We start from the raw sequence: 20460 nt of genomic DNA, 5'->3' as shown, positions 1-20460 counted from the left end.
GGAAATAAAGACTCACTTTCAAAAAGGCCTCGGGGCCATTTCATGATTGCACGAGTGTTTTATTGCACGACTGAAAACTTAATGACCTAAATGTATCTTTCTCGTATTGTTTTCACTGGATCGGGCCCTCATCAGACACGTGGCGTGACGGGATGAAATATTTCATGTTAAATCTCATCCACGTAAAGCGCTGTTATATTAATTAAGCTGCTGGAAATGGCTGTGTACGCACTGTCAGTGTGTTTAGGAAAGAGAAGTCGGAGAGTCTTCCTCCTGCATACATGAAGAGAGAGCAGAAGCTCATCAGAACTCGCCTGCAGGGTTCATTAACAGCAGTGAGTTGTCCCCCCCCCCCTTCTACAGCCATCATTTAATACAGTTTAAACACATGTGACAGTGTCCATTACATTTCCGGCAGCACACTCACTACCGTTTTATGTTGACAAACTTCTTTACTCATCATCATTCTTTTGAATAAGAAAGTTTTCTCTCTTTATTACCTGATGAATATTTATGATGCACACAGTAAGAACTGAGGTCAACTGTTTCACTGCATAGCTTGCTGCTGCTTTTCACCTACAGGCATCAGCAACGCGTTCCATATCCACGTTGCGCTTTACTGCTGCTGCACTTTCAGCAACAATTAAGCGTCTGGAGCAAGCAGGGGAAACACAGTTTCAGAAGAACTGCACTTGTAACAAGTGTGTGTGACGTGTAACACCCCCCTTTTTGTTCTCCATAGCAGTGACATTTGTGGAGCAGCTCGGCTCCATCCGAAAGCCCTTTGGTTTCAGCACCATGGTCAGTGACGCTGACACAGGCCACTGTGTGAGACTGTCTGCATGTGCATGTGAGCACTTTTAACAGAAAACGTGCTGGCTGTCAGGATGAAAGCGTCAGGATGGGTAAAGATCGGAGATGGTTATTCTGCTTGGTGTTAAACCATGTTAAATCTCCAAACATGTGCTCACATCTGCCTTTGATTACTCTCTAAATATACATACATATGCTCCCACACACACCAGCTTCAACAGAAGGGCCTAGCTGTTGCAAAAATTCTCAAATACTCAACACGCAGCACTTGCCTCCAAGCTCTGCTACAAGCATGCCTTAACATTCATGTAAAATGTATAGAAATCCACCCTTCAGTGTGTTTACATATTTGCGACCTCCGCTTCTTCTCGTGCCGGTTGCATTCTCAGTCATGGCGCTTCAGTTTTTCCTGCACAGCAATATCAGTGAAGAGTCAGTAGCCTTGCTGTCTCAATGTAAGACAGCCTAATGAATATTTATTGGTTCATTGGGTCAAGGAGTAATATCTACATTTTCAACATGGCACAACATGCGCCTCTTCCACTCATGTATGTTGCGGGCATTCATCATCAGGGCGGAATCGTTTAGAGTACAGCCTTGCGCCACCTGCTTCACAGCCCCCCAGCAGATCTGTTTGTGTCTTCATTAGCACTTGTCTGAACTATGCTAAAGCCCGATGACAGAAGACCTTGACCTTGGCTCACAACAAACTGGTTCCATGTTGGCGTTGTAAAAGAATTCTTTATTTTTCTCTTGCAAACCAGCTGCTTTAAGAAGTTCTTGTGATTGAAACCCTGGATTGCATGATTACAGAAGAAATTGGAAATGTGATTTTCTGCAACAGAAACATCAGCTGGATTGTTATTTGGAAAAACCCAAGCCCCTCTTTAGGTATTTCCAAGGGCCTGAGAGTAGACGATGCAGGTATTCTTCATTTCTGCCATCTGCAGAAAAGAAATTCGAAGTCAGCGGCAAAAGCAGATACTAATCTTTCTTCTCTAAGGATCAAAATATCAGATTAAAATTAGCTTTGTACAACCATTCCCATGTATCCCAGCAACATTTGAGTGTACGTCTATGCATCACAGAGAATAGCAGGCATCAAGCATTTTCCATTGTGGGAGTAAACAAGAGGAGGTTTTACGCATTTGTTGGAAAACTGGAACCAAGATGGAAAAATATGTGATTATTTTTTCCCTAGTAGCCAAGCTTGAAGGCAAAATGAAATGTGAATATTTAAAGGTAAAATTGAACATAAAAGTTATCTTTAGTGCTTTTATGTCAGGGGTGCGATGGTTAGCGCAATTCCCTCAAAGCAAGAAGGTCTTGGGTTCAAATCCACTATCCAGCCTTTCTGTGTGGAGTTCACATGTTCTCCCCATGTCTACATGGGTTCTCTCTGGGTACTCTGGCTTCCTCCCACAGTCCAAAGACATGCAGCTCTTCTCTCTCCCTAGCTGGCGTTGGGTCTGGATCGACTGCTGTGGGTGCCAATGGTTGTCGAATTTCCTTCACAACTCGTTGCCATGCATGGCGATCGTTGCCGATTGTCCTGGCCTCGTCGAGATTTATTCTGCCCTTGATGTCATCTTTGACCTGTTTTAGCCATGTTTTCTTCTGTGCCGTTCAGTGGATTATCAACTGGGTGGGTTGTTTACGCCAGAGGAGTTGATGTGGTAGTCTGCTCACATCCATTCGACACACATGACCAAACCATCGCAATCTGCGTATCTGCGTTTTTTAATTTGCCCATCGATTGGCAGTTGGTTGTCGCATCTCCGTCGGATGTCCTCGTTTCGAAGGCAGTCTCGAAGTGATACTTGTAATATCTGTCAAAGGCAGTGCATCTGGAAAACTCCGAGTTTGTTGAGGTCCACTTTGAGCACTGTCCACGTTTCGGATCCATAGAGTAGTATCGGGAGGATCAGCGTCCGGAAAAGGCGGATTTTGGTCAAGATGGAAATATTGGTTCACTTCCACAAGCACCACTTTAGAGAAGTGAATGCTGCAGTTGCTTGACCTATTCTACTGTGGCTCTCTGCCGTGGACGCGACCTTCCTTTGCTCGATCAGTGAGCCCAGGTATTTGAACTGCTGGACTTGCTCTATTTGGATACCGTTGAGGTAGACGTTGGCAGGCAACCCATCTGTTGTCAACACCTTCGTCTTGTCAGTGTTTATCTTCAAGCCATATGACCCGGCAGCACCTGCGATCTTATATTGAACGTCCGTGGCTTAGGCGTCATCCTCGGCCAACACACTGCTGTCATTTGCAAACATAAGATCTGTCACGGTGGCATTTTCATCAAACTGGACTCCGCGTCTGCCCCTGAAGACTTTCCTCATGATGGTGTTGACTACGATGTTGAAGAGCAGCAGTGAGGCGATGTCTCCCTGGCAGACTCCAGATGGTGAATTTAGTGAATTTAGTCGACAGCTCATTACGGATGCGTATTTGGCTGCATGATCCGTTGAAATTTTCCTGCAGGAGTTTAATGACTTTTGGTGGGATGTGCTCGGTCTCCAGCGCTATCCAAAGTGCTGGCCAATCGATGCAGTCCAATGTGGATTGAAAGTCAATAAAGATGATGACCATCCATTTCCCACATAGAATTTGCTCCTCCATCACCTGGAGAATGCTGAATATCTGGTCACAGCATCCACGGTGAGATCTGAAGCCAGCTTGCTCCTCACGGCTCATTTGTTCATGATGTTTCTGCAGGCGTGATTGTATTACTTTCATGAAGACTTTTCCAACGATCGAGAGCAGACCGATGCCACAATAGTTTTGGCATTCTCGGTTGTCACCTTTTTTGAAGATTGGGATAATGATGGCTTTCTTCCGTTGTCTCGGAATCGTCCCCGTGCGCCAGATATTTTGCAGAAGAAGGTGCACTCATTGGAGAAGAACATCACCGCCAGCCTTAATTGATTCTGCAGTGATTGCATCCACACCAGGTGCTTTACCAGTCTTCAAAGTCTGGATGGCCATCTTCACCTCTGCCAGGGTCAGTTCATCATCGGACATCGGGGTCTCTGGTGCCTCGATGGGTGGCGGTTCTGCTGGTGGTCCTTGTGGCGGGGCGTGATTGTACAGTGTCTCGAAGAACTACTTCCGACGCTGTAGCTGCTCAGTCAATGATCGTACGAAGGTGCCATTGGCCTTTCGGATGTTGTCGTTTGTTGATTTGGTTTTTCCACTCAGGTGTCGGAGCGTTCGATAAATTGTGTGGTATTCGTGCTTTGAGGCTGCATCTTCCAAGTCAGCCGCTACTTGGTTCCAGTAAGCCTCACGTTCTTCCTTCATTCTGCATCGGACGTCATTGCTGAGCTAACAATATCGCTCAAAGTCGACCAGCTTCACACATTTTTGTTCATCTATCATATCGAGGCATTCATCGGATATCCATGGCTGTGTTTGGCGGCGTATGGGAGGGCACAGTTCTTTGGCGCTTTCCATGATGGCGTCCGAAACTTGTTGCTCTTCAACGTTGACGCCTTGAGATGGCACCAGTGTTGCAAAACGGTTGGATAATGCTTTTTGAAATTCCGCCTTGCGAGTGGGATCTAACAGGCATTTCCAGTCGAGCTTTGCAGATGGGCGCTATTTGCGTTTGGCTCTTTGTAGTTGAAGTTTTATCACTGCACGCACAAGATAGTGGTCTGATCCACAATCTGGGCTGCACATCGAACAAACATCCTTAAGTGATGATCAGAAACGGGAGTTGATCAGGATGTAGTCCAACATCGGCGAGTCGTCGCCCATTGGATTTCGTCATGTGAGTTGATGTTTCTTTGGATGTTGAAATTGGGTGTTTCCGATGATGAAGTTGTAGGTGTTGGTGAAGGACAAAAGGCGCAAACCATTGTTATTCATTACACCATGTCCAAAACGGCTCATCGTGCTTTCCCACCCAGTCCGATCGGTGCCTGTGTGGGCGTTGAAGTCTCCAGCCAGTATGATCAATTCGGTCTGCGAGACTGAATCCAACATGTGTTGTAGTTGGTTATAGAAATCATCCTTGGCTGGGTCTGGACTTGTCTCAGTTGGTGCGTAGATGGTGTCGAGGTGTGTTTTGATGGTACCGCTGATGGTGAGCACTGCAAGGCAATCGGAGATCGGCTGGAATGCAACGACACTCTTGGTTGCACGACGGGCAACTATGAAGCCGACTCCTGCCTTTCGTTTTTCTCCACCCCAATAGTAGAGTGCCATCTGGTTGTCGGTGAGCGGTGGTTCGACGACCATCTTTCCCGATGCTGTGAGTCATAGTTCGGATCAAATCAAATCAAATCAAATCAAATCACTTTTATTGTCACATCACATGTGCAGGTACATTGGTACAGCACATGTGAGTGAAATTGTTGTGTGCGAGCTTCACAAGCAACAGAGTTGTGCAAAATACAATAATGTAAACAAGCAAAATACAAGAATGGCTACATCTGAAACTAATAAATATATGTACAATATATAATAGTATATGCATTTCTGGATGTGTATACTAAATATTTTTCTACGTGTGTGTGTGTGTGTGTGTGTGTGTGTGTGTGTGTGTGTGTGTGTGTGTGTACACATATTTTACAAATTAAATAGAGTAAACAATAAATAAAATATATAAAATAAAATATACAGAGTGAGACATGTGCAAAACAGTGGCATTACTGTACAGTATGGAGTGCATAATGTTAAAGTTCCAGTAGTGAAGCTGAGGTGTCTATGAAGTGTTCAGCAGTCTGATGGCCTGATGGAAAAAGCTGTCTCTCAGTCTGCTGGTACGGGACCGGATGCTGCAGAACCTCCTTCCTGAGGGAAGCAGTCTGAACAGTTTATGGCTGGGGTGACTGGAGTCCTTGATGATCCTCCCCGCTTTCCTCAGGCACCGCTTCCTGTAGATGTCTTGGAGGGAGGGAAGCTCACCTCCAATTATCCGTTCAGAGCACCGAACTACTCGCTGGAGAGCTTTGCAGTTGTAGGTGGTGCTGTTGCCATACCAGGTGGTGATGCATCCAGTGAGGATGCTCTCAATGGCACAGTGATAGAAGGTCCTGAGGATGCGGGGGCTCATGCCGAATCTTTTCAGTCTCCTGAGAAAGAAGAGGCGCTGCTGCGCCTTCTTCACTGTTTTGTTTGTGTGTACTGACCACGTAAGATCCTCAGCCAGATGTACACCAAGGAACCGGAAGCTGCTCACTCTCTCCACAGCAGCACCGTTGATGGTGATGGGGGTGTGTACTTCTCTGCACCTCCGGAAGTCCACTATCAACTCCTTTGTCTTTGCGACGTTGAGGGTGAGATGGTTGTCTTGACACCAGTGGGTCAGGGCGCTGACCTCCTCCCTGTAAGCTGTCTCATCACCGTTGGTGATAAGACCCACCACTGTAGTGTCGTCCGCAAACTTCACAATGATGTTGGAGTTGTTAGTGGCTGTGCAGTCGTAGGTGTAGAGTGAGTACAGGAGAGGGCTCAGTACACACCCCTGTGGAGCACCAGTGTTCAGTGTGATGGGGGATGAGGTGATGCTGCCCAGTCTGACCACTTGGCGTCTGTCAGACAGGAAGCTAAGGATCCAGCTGCAGAGGGAGCTGCTCAGTCCTAGATCCTGCAGTTTCCTGTCCAGCTTCGAGGGAACGATGGTATTGAATGCTGAGCTGTAATCTACAAACAGCATCCTCACATACGTATCTCTCTTCTCCAGGTGTGACAGGGCAGTGTGTAGTGTCAGGGCTATGGCATCATCAGTGGACCTGCTGTGGCGGTATGTGAACTGTAGAGGGTCCAGTGAGTCGGGTAGTGCAGAGTAGATGAAGTCCCTGACCAGCTTCTCGAAGCATTTGCTTACGATGGGGGTCAGGGCTACAGGTCGCCAGTCGTTCAATGAGGAGATGGTGGAGGATTTGGGTACAGGGACGATGTTGGCCATTTTGAAGCAGGCTGGGACTACAGACAGAGAAAGGGAAAGGTTGAAGATGTGCGTGAACACTCCAGCCAGCTGAGCCGCGCATGACTTGAGGACGCGGCCGGGAATCCCGTCCGGACCAGTAGCTTTGCGTGCGGATAAAGCTGGAATGTCGATTTTGCAGCTCAGGAGTTCCTTGGCAATTATTTCTTTTTGGCCGATGTGGTGACCAGTTCGAACATTCCACACGGCGATTTGTATTTCCACTTTCAGTGTGATGATCTTTCGGTTTCTTCGGCCAGTAGCCCATTTCTCACCAGCATCCTGGTTCCCCAATACTGGTGCATCGGCTGCCCCGGATGCGGTAGCATTAAACGAAGAATTTAATTCAGAGCTGTCCATCGGATTCGTACCTGTTTTCCCCGGTCTCCCGGTTCTGGTCACTTCGGCAGGGTGACCACCTTCCTCCTTTTGCAGTCGGGCTTAGGACGGTCCTTGGCGGAGTTAAGACATGCAGTTAGTGAGGTTAGGTCTATTGGTGATTCTAAATTGTCCAAAGGTGTGAAAGTCTGTGAATGGTTGTCTGTCTGTGTTAGCCCTGCCCTCTGTTACCCAGCCTGTTGCCCGATGACTCCAATCCTGAACTATATAAGAAAAAGAAGAAGAATGTATGGTTGTTTTAATGATGAATAATGGTACTCATCTACTACTGAATTTGACACCTAACATTAGCTACAGCTGTTATGTAGATAGTCTAAATAAACTAACTACTGGTAAGTTAACAGCTAATCTAACATTAGCTAAAGTTATGAGGAAACAATATGAATAAAACTTGAGTACAGTACCTCATCTAAAAGCGCAATTACTGGTTGAGCCATATTGTATATATTTTATCTGCAATAATGATGAACTACCAGACTTAAGGTGTGCCCAGTATGGATGAATTTTCCTTTGATGTGGAGACCAGAGACCACACAAAGTCAATGACATTTGGGGACTTCAAGTAAAATGGGTGAAAACAATCCCTTCTGTCAGCTTTGACGCAAGCGATTGAAGGGAGTACCAATAAGAGTGCAGGATACAGTTGATTGACAATATGACCTGACAGAAAATACATTAGAGCGTTACCTAAGTAACCGGAGCATATAATCTCGCAAATGACCAACCACCGGTTTTAAGGCAACATGCGATGAGAGAATTGCTTACAGTGTTAATGCAGCTTCAGTCTTATATTATAATTTTACTGAGAGACCCCAGCGTACAAGTTACATAAACTGTTTTCCCTCAGTCAGGTCGGGACACAGTCAGCTGTAGTCTTTTAAGACATAATGTAGTGGGCAGGAGTTAGTTCTACTGCTGGTAATACTTGGTAATATTTGGTATAGGTGAGGATGCTGACCAGCTGAAGCTGTGTCGATGTGGACATCTGCGAGACAAGCTGGCAATATAAATACTGTTTAATGTCCATTTAGACCTAGTCAGATACTTACAGTTTTACATGCATCCATCAGATACTAACTAGAAAAGTTCAGGTCTGCAGTGCATGTGTAAAACTACTATAGTGAACATTTAAGTCAGTGAGAACAGTTTTTGTGTCATGGGCCGTGGTGCGCGGGCACGAAAGGATCCAGGCGCAGACTCCGAGCTAACAGAAAGACACTTTATTGAAACAACGAAAGGCGACCCGGGGAAATTAGAGAGCAAAACAGAAACAATGACACGAGGAAGCCGGGATCGAGACGGCGGGGGGCTGCAATAGAAAGGGGAGATGATTACTAGGGAGCCAGGAAGCGGGGAAAACATATCAGGACTGAGTTAGAGTAGGGGCTTACGATAGAACAGGACCGTGGGTGCTCGGGAGGGAAGTGTGGCAGTCCGTGGGGGCAGGAAGTCCGTGGGAATGGCGCGTGGGCCAGGTGAGCACCGCGAGATCCAGTTGAGCCGGAGGACAGGCAGGTAGCAGACGCCGAGTAGAAACCTGGACAGAAGTAGGCAGGTTAAACAAAGTTCCAAGCAGAAGAGAATGCACACTTTTCGTGGAAGTCTGGTTACCACTGTGGGGATGACTAACGGACTGGCGTGGAGCATCCGTCAGCGCCGGATTAAGTGGATCTCCGTGTAATCACCGTGATGGAGAGCAGGTGTGCTGGTGATGGCCCAGCCCGGGGGTGTGGCTACCCGAGCATCACGCATTCCACAGACACAGGACCACGGACCATGACATTTTGAATTCATGCCAAGCATCAGATAATCACTCGTAAGAGGGCTTGTCTCTGGATGTCTGGAGTTTTGATCTCCTCCATACCTGCTTCATACCCTGGAGGACGGGGCTGTGGCTCCCCACACTCCCTAGCAGATCGTTACATGGAGAAACCTTTGGAATGCAAGCATGCTGATCCACACAGGTATGCACACAGGTGTACACACGGGTATTCACAGACGCGGACTACACCTTTCTTGGCTGCTGCCTCAAAGCACATTGTGCGCTGTCTATCTTGCGTGCTGCACAATATCGTTTATTATTTAGTATCTACTGATATCTACTGCTAGCTAGTTTATTGTGATGGTGCTGTTTTTTTTATTATGTTGCTCTTTGTTGTTTGCTTTCTCTTCTGTTTTTTTCCATACAGGTGACCCAGGTGATTTGTTTTTGTTTGTTTGTTTGTTTTTTTCTTTCTTCCCCCCTTCTCACCGTCTCTTCTCCCCTTTGGTTTTCTTTCTCTCCCTCTCTTTCTTTCATTCTTTCTCCCTGTCCTATCCCCCAGTCATGTCTTTAACTTTGACTTTGATTTTTTTTTCGCCAGAGTGTATTATGCCCAGTGGACAGAACTAATTGATCCCCTACAAAAGTCCGGCCAGTCAATTGATCCCCAAACAAATGTGATGTGCGCTGTAGCTGGTTCATGCCCTTCGGGCTTTTGATAAGGGGAAACTTGCTGATCCTCCTTGTCCGGCTTTTCTAATAAAGATGTCAGCAGCTGCCAATGTGCACTTTCATGGCAATGCTCCAAGCTGGCTCCAATCAATAGTGTCTGTCCATAGGTGTAACAAGACTGGGTGACACAGTGTACTGTAAGAGGACCACACTGAGATCTAGACACCACTATGGGTAGGCGGCCTGACTTCATCAGGGACACATGGGAGACATACGAGGGAGTAAGAGTAAAGAGGAGAACTCTGAATTCTTAAGATATAATCGAACAATATAAATCGTAAAGAACCAGATACAGGATATAGCTGTATTTAGTTTCAGCTATCACTGTTGAAATCCCTGTCACAACCCTTCTCCCCGCAGCCGGTGTATCTATGTATATCTTTATCGCTTCAGAAGAACTACAGCTCTGCCTGTGTCATGCATATTTCATCAAAAAAATACGCAAAGCTGTGCAACCCAGAATCCATAGCTGATGTAGTGTTGACATCTTTACTAACCAGACAGCAGTGATAGACACACAGTGCCTGCTGTGCGGGAAATTTACTGTTAACACAACTGATAGAGTCAATCTTGTGCTATCCCCTGGAAAAACACATCCAGTGGAAGAAATAAGATTTTCACATTAAGACTTGAAACTTAATTTTTGCACAATAAAACATGGCAAAAGGTCTTTGCATTTCTCTCTGAGTGTGACGGCTGTGACACAGTGATGTTAGGGAAATGCAGCTGCATCCGTTTTCGATCATAACATTGTAACATCATACATGTCATATTTGATACGTGAGTTTCGGGGACCTATACATCATCAGTGTTATTTTTAACCCTAACCCCCTTATATGTCCCCTTATATGAAGGGAGGGAGTATGTTCCATTTGTGTGTGTGTCTGTCTGTTTGTTAGCAGCCTAGCATCCTCAGGTTTCAAGATATCATGTTAAAGTTTTGTGTGATAACAGATATCAGTAACAGCTTGAGCTAATTTCATTTTGGTGACTAATTGGGTCAAGCTCATGCACATGTGAAAATCAGTTAAAAACGAATATTACCCACAATTTTCTATAGATCATCTTCAAACATCACAACTTTATAGCATGCCTTGGCAGTCATGAGCAGGCTAAGTGCTGGCACCATCAACTTCCCTGTTAGTGCCTAAGGTCAAAACTGACCATGAAGAAAATTTTTGAGAAACTGTATCAAACAATATATCATATGAAAGGTCATGTAGAGAGCTATGTTTAAAGATAATAAAATACACCATTTCAGTAGGTAATACTTCAAGGTCATAGGGCAAAGGTCAAGGTCACATGAATCAGGAAAAAGCTTTAATTTCTATTGGTGTATTTCCTAACTTTAAAGCAATGTATTAGTCAGTGGGGGACATAAGCACTTTCTTTGTTTGTACAAAATTATATGGCATCAAAGTTACAAATAAAAATGATTATACTACACCAGATTTCCACATTAACAATGCTGACATCAGCACATTTTAGAGGCAATCGTGGCTCAAGAGTTGTCAGTTCATCTTGTGATCGCAAGGTTGCCGGTTCGAGCCCTGGCTTGGACAGTCTCGGTCGTTGTGTCCTTGAGCAAGACACTTCACCTACCGCCTACTGGTGATGGCCAGAGGGGCCGATGGATCGATATGGCAGCCTCGCTTCTGTCAGTCTGCCCCAGGGCAGCTGTGGCTACAACTGTAGCTTGCCTCCACCAGTGTGTGAATGTGAGAGTGAATGAATTGTGGAATCGTAAAGCACTTTGAGGGTCTTGAAAAGCGCTATATAAATGCAATCCATTATTATTATTATTATTTAATAAAAACACCATAAAATATCAATATCTTTTGAATTGCCCTTGCCCTTCAAGGGGAAGGTGCAATCTCTGAGTGTTTGCTTTGTATACAATAAACATTAAAATTGCACAAAAATGCCAAATGTAGCAAAAATTGCACAAATTGTTAGTTAATTTCTTTTTTTAATTGTAAGATGGTTCAATAAACACTCCAGTTTTTTTAAAAGAGAATTATTTTAGCAATTTTTTCACAGTTCAGGCTTTAAAGTGTTAAAACAAAAACAAGAAATCCAAGAGTGTAAATCACCGCAAATGAAGGCCCACATAAATGTATTAATCAGTGTTGAAAAAAGATGAAAGCAGGTGGGCACATGAGCAAAAATAGTGCTGATAAAACAACATAATGAACAAGAATAAGCTTTCAGCAGCTGTCCTAGCATCTTCGTGAGAACGTAATGAGATAATACTGGCATCAAAAAAACATCACAGCTACAATAACATAAAGTAAAATGCTCATTGTGTTAGTTTAGAGTTTTTAGCAGTTTTTCATATGCTAGTTAGGACTAACTATAAACTGTATATAGATGATGGACATGGCCTTATACTCCTATAGCCTTGAGTTGTGGAGCCAGATGTGACCAAATTTAGACAAGCGGGTGGTCAGCAAACTGGCCCATAAGCCTTATGGGTGCAATGCATAGATACAGCTACCTGCTTACTGGTGCAAAAGGCAGACCAATAAAATATTAGAATTTCATTCACAAATACCAGAGCAAAAGCTTAGACAGGCCATACCACACAGCAGGTCATGCTGTTTGTCATGTAATTTATTTAAAAGGCACCTGCAGAGCAAACACTGTGAGATTCACCAGATGGTTGTCAGTTACCCCTGCCTGTATCAAAAGCCTTGTCAAACCTTAACAAAACCCAAAGAATCCAAAATTACAAAGTTATTTCAAAAGGGAGAAACTATGCACAGAGGTTTTTGCACCAGGCTACAAATCTGTTAAATGCATCTCATTACTCGTAGAGATCAATTCATTCACTCACCAGCCTCAAGCAACCAATCGAGAAACTGCAGTCCAGAACTCATAGTATTGCTCTTACCACACATATCGGGAGTCGGGGTTGGGTGGGGGTGGGTATATTGGAGAAATGGAAATTCTGACATAATGATGGAACCAGACAAAATGTCAGATATATTTTATCTGTGAACTTAAAAATTGGCATGTCAGCAAGTTTCAGGGTTGCTTTCGAGATATTTTACTGGATAAGTGAAAATTCTGACCTGCCGCTGATTGCAGAAACAGTCGGGGACCACCAAAGTCTCATATCCATTAGAGAAAAGGATTATCTGCACAGTAATGTCACAACATAACTGTTAGGACTTTTTCAGTGTAGATGAAAACGCTGGAAAGATCAGCATGTCTTTAGTTTTTGTAAAAAATAGTTTTTTACCTCAGCGAACTGTGTCAGAAGGTAAAGAGCAATCGGATATGAGGTGTTGTGGCTTGTTTTACTGCAGGCAGTGTTTGCAGTTAATCATTTAGCAAAGCAAGGTGAGGGTGATTTAGCACCCCGTCCTTTATTTATTAATGTTAAAGAAGAAAAGCACACAAACATAGCCATGATTTGTTTGCTGTCACTACTTTCTTTTTTTTCTAAGGGGACTGAAGCTGTCAAGTGAATGGATGAGGGCATTGTTGCTTCATTTTAACCTGCGGGAATACACCTGTCTGTATCGTTTAAGCCTTGTAGTTTTACCAGATGCAAGCCAACAAAGAGAACCTCAAAATCCTTCTCTCTCGTCCCCCACCAAAACTCATAATGGGATGTTCTTTGAATTACTTCTCCCACTCTATATTCATATCTGCATTATTGAGCTAGCCGATGCACACTCAGGACCGGATCACTCATAAAATACAATAGCGAATGATAAAATGTATCCAGCAGTGAGGAATTGATTGAAGTTGAGGCAGGCAATTAGTTTCATTGATAACTGTACAGGTAGGGAAGAACACACCGAACACAGGAAGACATAGTGCATCTCCTGAATGGAAACAGTTCTATTACTCTCTGTCGGGTGTCCTCACTTCTCTCCTCGCCATTCATCTGCAGATGTAATGACCAAAGAAAAGAGCAAGACGATGATCTGTCAGAGTGATTCACTGTCAATTTACTGGGCTTTCTATCCTGGTCCGCTTTGTGCAGCAGCCGGTGTGATGAACCCGGCCTCCTAATTCTTCTCAAAATCTACATACTGACACTTTATAATAGCACAGTGATGATTTTGAGCGGTTGAGAGGAGATGATTTTTCAGGAAAAGCTTTAATTGGCCCGAGTGTGCCATCAGACAGTTATAAGTGCACTGGTGATAAGTGGCTCAACTGGGACAGACTATGTTGTGACACGCAATCTGGTGTTGTACAGCGTTGTGACTAACAAGGCTGTTTTTTGTGTAATTGTGAGTAAAATTTTCACTTAAAAGGAATCACTATTTTAAATTCTTGGTGACTTGAGAAGGGTTTAATTCTCACAGAAGTGGTTTAACATATTCAATTAAACATTCAGCATCTTCTTTTGCAGTCTGTATTCGTAGTCTAAAAAAAGAAAGGGTTTTTTTCTTAATTCAGTCTATGACCTCAAGGTTTTGTATTATTCCGATCTTAAATAGGGATAGAATATGTGATTTATATCATATACATTGACTATAGCCAAACATCTGCAACCAAACCTGTGCTCAACTAGCCTATTGTCTGGGCCTTGAATGAAAAAAAAGAAGTAAAAGCATACATGGTCTGACTGCAGACTTCCAAGAAGCACAACAACAAGACAAACTCTTTTGCAGCAAGAGTTTGTCCTCATGTGCTGTGCAGCAAAGCAGTACAGCAATGCGACTTATTCTAGATTAGATGGTACCTTAATAAGTCACGTGTACACACACAGCTATACACAATACAAAGTAAATTCTTTTAAAAAATTAAATTATAGAATGATGATAACAAAATACAAGCCCTTAGGGATTCAAACAAATTAAAAAAAAACAGGAAGTTATAAATAAAGATGGAATTCAGTCAAAAACCGATTTACGTAAGTTAAACAATATTCACATTACAGCCAATTACGGGCCTTTATTGAAGAGATTTGCTTCTTGGAAATAAGGGGACTGGCGCCATTATGTGGCATGATGTAAAATTACAGGAGTCTACTATCAACAATCACAGTAGGCGAGAATATAAGGTTCATAAGGCTGCACAGATATGGACAGATATAGATGGTTTATCCTGCACTCTTAGGAGCGAAATCAGATAAACGTCACTGGTATTTAAAATGCTTATTAATTGATGGTTATTCGTTTTTATACGCTAGAAAAACAATTATAACTCAGTCTGCCCCAATAATGTGCACAAAGTGATCGACTTACAAAATACGTTTATTTATGTTCATTTGTACTCCACAGCAACGCGTTAAAACATTTTTTGTCACTCCCTTCTCTACAAAGGCCATACTATTACTTTTCCCCCCAAACTCTTGCACCTCTAACCTTTAAATTGCCGAAGGCAGGCGACATTCCCATGCAATTAATGCAAATCTGCGGTCTTTAAACAAAGCTAAGACCAGAGCGCAGTTAACCAGAACCGCTGTGAGTTCATCCATCCCATTTCCTGGACCAAGTTCCTGAGGGAGGGCCGGTTTGAGCAAGCATGGGAAAGTTCTCCCCACTTTTTCCGATTACATCGATTCTTTTTAAAGAAGGCAAAACATAACCCGACCGGAGCAGCAGTGCAGTCCACTACTGGATAGAGCGGAGGTGACATTAAAGACGCACTGTTTGCTGGGACCCGTGAGGCTGTAAGGAGACAAACCCGGCTTCTAGAGAGAGAAAGGTGAGAAGGTTTTCCGTGAAAAAAAAAAAAAAAAGGCGGGCATATACACTCTATACAGTTCTGATTAGTTGTCAGTGACCGAATTATACTCTACGTTGTTTGACATATTTTTATTTATTGGATTCCTTTTTTTTGTAATTAATATTAACTTAGTAATATTTTTAAAGCGATTTACACTTGGGCTGAAACCTTAAAACCATCTTTTCAGAGATGGATGATAGGCTAGTCCTAGAATAAAATCTATTTTCAATGGAGAATTTATTCTTTTTGATGGCTTGTTAAAGTTGTTCTTGAACTTTGGTAGATCTTACAACGAGTCTGCTTCTTATTCTTTTCCTTCTGTGTTGATAAAGTCGGACAGTAATAAGCCGGGCGGCTTTAAAACTACTTTAAAAGGGAGACCTGCTTCACCTTAATTTGACTTGTTGATTATTTTTTTCTTTTGTGTTGTTGCTTTGATACTTAATATGGATGGTCTGCTTTATCAACTCAATGCTATGCTTTTCCCATCTCCGACAGTGACCTCCAACTAGTCTGCTGATATTCTGTGGTATGTTTTGTAGAGATAACAGCCATCCTCGAGACAATACCCCCGAAAGAGGATCAGTCAAGTTAGCGATTTCTGTGCCTGTTCAGCTGGGGCCAGTATCCCTGACAGTTCATTGAAACTCTTCGTGCTGTCAGAAGAGTTTTTAGTTTCCCTGTCTGAGACGTTTTTCCTTCTCACGGGGGAGAAAATAACAGACAAATATTAATAGAATAAACAAATAGACAAGTGTCACAGCAGAGCCTGAACTCACTCACACAGGATGTTTATTCAGTTGTGTGTGTGTGCGCGCGCGCGCGCGCTGAGTTTCCCGACAAGCCACCGACTGTGTCATTTCTCGTTAACGATTTCCACGGCTTCCATTTCCATTACTGACCACATTTTATTTTTTAAAATGAAATCAATTAAACTGTATAATTAAAGTGTGCATAAATGAACTGATTCATCCAGCCCAGAATAGAATATATTCTTTGTGCCTGCATTATGTAAACGTTGCTTCATTTGGACTTGTTCACCCCGGTTTGCTGCGAACAGACAAAGTGTACACCCCTTCCCATTCATTCTAAAAGCTAACTTTGGCAGCATATGTTTTTGTTTTAGTTCATTTTAGTGGGGGGCTCACTTTTTCACGTCTCCATGATGAGGAGTTGGGGCCCCACCTTAACAAGAGTGTGAGCTCATGGAAGAACTAATAGGGGGGCTTCAGCCAGATATACGTTCCTCAGCAAATAGAGACACCATTATGCTGAAAAGGTTGGAGAAACTTAGCTCATTTGCTGCTTATAGGTGTGATTAAATGTTTATGCTCTGGCTATGAGTTTTGAAAAGCACTTACAATTTTGTAATGGTAATAACAATGTGCCAGGTACGTGATTAAGTGTAACAATGGTTCAGCCTGTTTAGCGACTGAGCAGTCAAGAAAACGAGGCCATATGACCCATATTAAAAACTAGACCTGTAGACAAGTTTAATGGGTCCATGCTACCTGACTGAACAGCTTTCACTTGAGATTAGAGTTTGAGGTGAAAAAGGTGTAGATTGTGATAGGTTATTACTTATATATGCTACAAAATCCTACCAAAACTTATGCACCTTTTGTGGGTAACTTTAATGACCTGTTGTCTCCATGTTAGGAGCAGAGGATGTCCAGAGCTGACTGGTCCTTCCTGGAGCACCTGCTGGAGGAGGGCCAGGAGTATTCAACAGCTATTGGCCGGGTCTGGCTTACCGTACTCTTTCTGTTTCGCATGCTGGTACTGGGAACTGCTGCTGAGTCTGCCTGGGATGACGAGCAAGCAGACTTTGTTTGCAATACCATCCAGCCTGGCTGCACTGCTGTTTGCTACGATAAAGCCTTCCCTATATCCCACTTCCGCTACTTTGTCCTCCAGGTCATCTTCGTCTCCACGCCGACCATCTTTTACTTTGGATATGTGGCTATAAGGGCTGGGAAGGACAGGAGAAAAGATGATGAGAAGCAAGCTGAAGAAGGAGGTGCTGGTGGAAGAAAAAATGGGCTAGTTCACACAGAAAGAGGCAATATCACAAAAAATGAAGAGACAGAGAAAGAAAAGAGTGGCATGAAAGGCAGAAGGCTAGAGAAGTCTCCCGAGGTGCCCAAACTGAAAGGCAGGCTGCTGGGAGCATACGCATTCAGCATCTTATTGAAAGTCCTCTTAGAGGTCGGCTTTATTGTTGGGCTTTGGTTCCTTTACGATGGCTTCTTCATTGCACCAAAGTTTGAGTGTAAAAAGTACCCTTGTCCCCACACGGTGGACTGCTTTGTGTCTCGACCCACAGAAAAGACTATTTTCACCATCTATACTCAGGTGATTGCTGCCATCTCCCTGTTACTAAACCTCCTCGAGCTCCTCCATCTGCTCCAGCTTGCCATCGCCTACCGCCTGGAAAAACGCCAGCAACAGGACTACCTACCTCGGCCCGAGCGGGAACCGGTGCGACAAAAGACTCCAGAACTCCAAACGGAGGCATCACAGGCTTATAAAGCAGGGAGCCATATTGAGCTCGCCGTGCAGAGTGAGGCTCCACGCTGTCCAAACCCCTGTGAGCGCTACGGGGACATGCCCATAGAGGTGAACTGGGGAACTGGAGATGCTGGGAGCGACGCGCTTCCCAGTTATGTGAACTGTATGGGTGCTATGAGAAAGACACATTCCCCTAGAGTCCATTATAAGAAACATGCACACCACACGGGAAAAACTACTAAGGGTGCTCATAAGGGACACTCAAAACAAAAGCATTATGTATGATGTAGTCAGTCAGACTGATGTTTCTATGGGAGTGTTTTTTGGGCTTCAGATTTTTTTTTATAAATATTTTCCTGCACACTTGACTATCAGGAGTGCACAGTAAGATACAGAAGAACAGCTACTGTACTGTGAACGTAATGCCTCAGAGGCTGACAGACACTCAAACAGAGATTTATCAGATAAATGGACCTATTCAAAATGAAAAATTTAAAGAGCACTCCCCAAGGCAAAGAAAATGAGACTCCACAGTGAGAGAAGATTAAAGTCATAAGATGCCTTAACGTTACATTTAATGGGTTTTTAGTGCTGAATGTGAAAGTGGGCTTTGGATAGGGTGTTGTGTGAGAGTTTACTGGAGAGTTAAATTTAAATATACTCCCTGGAGATTTGCACTGTAACTTCTTTTTGAAGCCAGTTCTCTCCCAAAGGCTCTGTCCACCCTGTGGAATGTACTGGTCTCTGGATCACGCTCAGGTCCCGGGAGGATAATGACTGCGTGGATGCAGGCACGCACGCATGCATGCACACACACAATATAATTTTGCCGCTCAAGTTGAGGATGCGGGCTTGGAGAGCAGGAGCAGAGGGAAAGGGGAAACCAAACTATGGGACTTATTATCGCCAATAACCGCAGCATAATATCTACAAAGAAAACAGAGAGAAGGAAAGCACAACACACAGACAGGCATCCATTTGAATGAATGAAAACTAAACCTTTAGTCGGTTAGAGGTTGATCTTGCGCCGCGACCGGGGCTGAAAGCGGTACAGAAATGTACAAATTCAAAGAAAGGAAACGAGTTGTTCTGTGAAAACTGTATTTAATGTTTATTTTTGAGATATTGCAAAGTGATAATATTTATTATTTTTTTGAAGAAATAAAGTTTAAAGTATAATGAACATATGAAAAAAAATCAATAACTGCATCACAGATATACTTTCAGAACCTTTCAGCCTGCTTTGTGTTCATCATGGTTTTATTCCCTTTCTTTCCCAAACACAGGGATGAGATTTCTACGGGGGAAAATCTCTCTTAAGCGACTGCTCACTTGCTGCTATCCAAATACTGTCTCCGCTACAGGAAATTAATCATTCAAGAGGAAGATAATAGAATAAATAATAGAAAGAGAGAGGTGTGGAGGAGAGGATGGGTTTTACACGCTATTATGAGCACAACCAACTGAGGGGAGAAAACGGGGGGAAAATGGAGGGAAAACACTTTTGACTTAATGGCTGTTTTCAAATATGTAACTGTGGCTGCACAGGCAACAAGGCCATCACTCAAAATGCCAGTAAAAGTTCATACGAGGAAGAATCGCACTTTATTCAGGCTCTATTTAATTTCCCCTGGAGTGCACTGCACTGATGGCCAACGCTTTTTTTTTTTCTTTTTCTTTTTGATGAAAGCAATTGATAAAATACAGAACTCAGCACCTTCGACAAAAGGTGCTCGCCCAGCCTCTGAAAGAATGTACTCATACGTCTTTTTTAGATTTGTAGCTCTGCAGCAATACAGCATTCATTTCCAGCAATTTACTGGACTGTCGATATGATGATAAGCAGTTATCTATGGCAGGAAAGGTGGTCGGTGGGAAATTCAAGTGAGGTGCGTGTGTGCGTGTGTGTGTTTGAGAGGTCAAATCTGCAACAAGCAGCTGAAGAATCTGACATTTACTTTCAGTTTACAGCAGTTTGTCAAAAAAAAAAGAAATGTTATAGTGTGTAATAATAATAATAGGAAGCCTGTTTCTGTGTGCTTAAAGTGGAATGTGTTTTTATTGCAGGAGCATGTCAAGGATATATTGGCAGATACTGTTGAGAAAACAATCCAAACAGCCTGCTGAAGCTGCCCACTTTAAAGCCTGCTCACGAGAACTTGGCTAGCATCTGGCATTCCCGTGAAGCCCTTTTTTATTCTGTTTCTTTTTAAATCTCAGTCTGCATTCGCGTGTATGTGTCCGTGTAATTGTTTGTGTCTGTGTTTCCACAAAAAAGCCAAAAGGCCAAGGAACAGATTGCGCAGGGCGACCCGTATCAGCCCTCGCTCGCCTGCTGGAGCCAGACACCGAATAGCTGAAGTAGCTTTTGCGTCCGTCTTCCTCAATAGCCCATCAAGGTGCAGAGACTCGACGTCCTGCTCTACTCTATCTGCAGACTCAACTCTCACCTCCTGTTCAGCGAGGCAAATGTAAACCTAGGAGGATGAAAACAACAGACAGTGTAGGTTATTTTGCTTTAGCCATTTTTTTTTTCAGAGAAATTCAGTTCCCTAGACGACAATGAAAGTGATCCGAGCGCATGTTTCTCTAATGGGGCAATTGAACATTT

At 43.5% G+C, this 20460-nt stretch overlaps 1 protein-coding gene across 2 annotated transcripts; it reads left to right on the top strand.

Annotated features, from left to right (window-relative positions):
* The first annotated feature begins 15176 nt into the window (after window positions 1-15176).
* Window positions 15177-19003, top strand: gja4 (gap junction protein alpha 4). 2 transcript variants are annotated; one of them, XM_026157216.2, is made up of 2 exons: window positions 15177-15317; window positions 17004-19003. In XM_026157216.2, the coding sequence occupies exon 2, from the start codon at window positions 17007-17009 to the stop codon at window positions 18132-18134; it is 1128 nt and encodes a 375-aa protein (XP_026013001.2). In that variant the 5' UTR covers window positions 15177-15317; window positions 17004-17006; the 3' UTR covers window positions 18135-19003. The 2 variants fall into 2 exon arrangements, with proteins under 2 accessions (XP_026013001.2, XP_026013000.2); XM_026157215.2 differs by having other exon boundaries at window positions 15180-15317; window positions 16998-19003.
* The last annotated feature ends 1457 nt before the right edge of the window (window positions 19004-20460 follow it).

Source organism: Astatotilapia calliptera, chromosome 22, assembly GCF_964374335.1.
Source record: "Astatotilapia calliptera chromosome 22, fAstCal68.1, whole genome shotgun sequence".
In the NCBI taxonomy this organism is placed as follows: domain Eukaryota; kingdom Metazoa; phylum Chordata; class Actinopteri; order Cichliformes; family Cichlidae; genus Astatotilapia; species Astatotilapia calliptera.
Note: the sequence above shows the minus strand (reverse complement) of the source record. Positions and strands in the feature narration are given on the sequence as shown.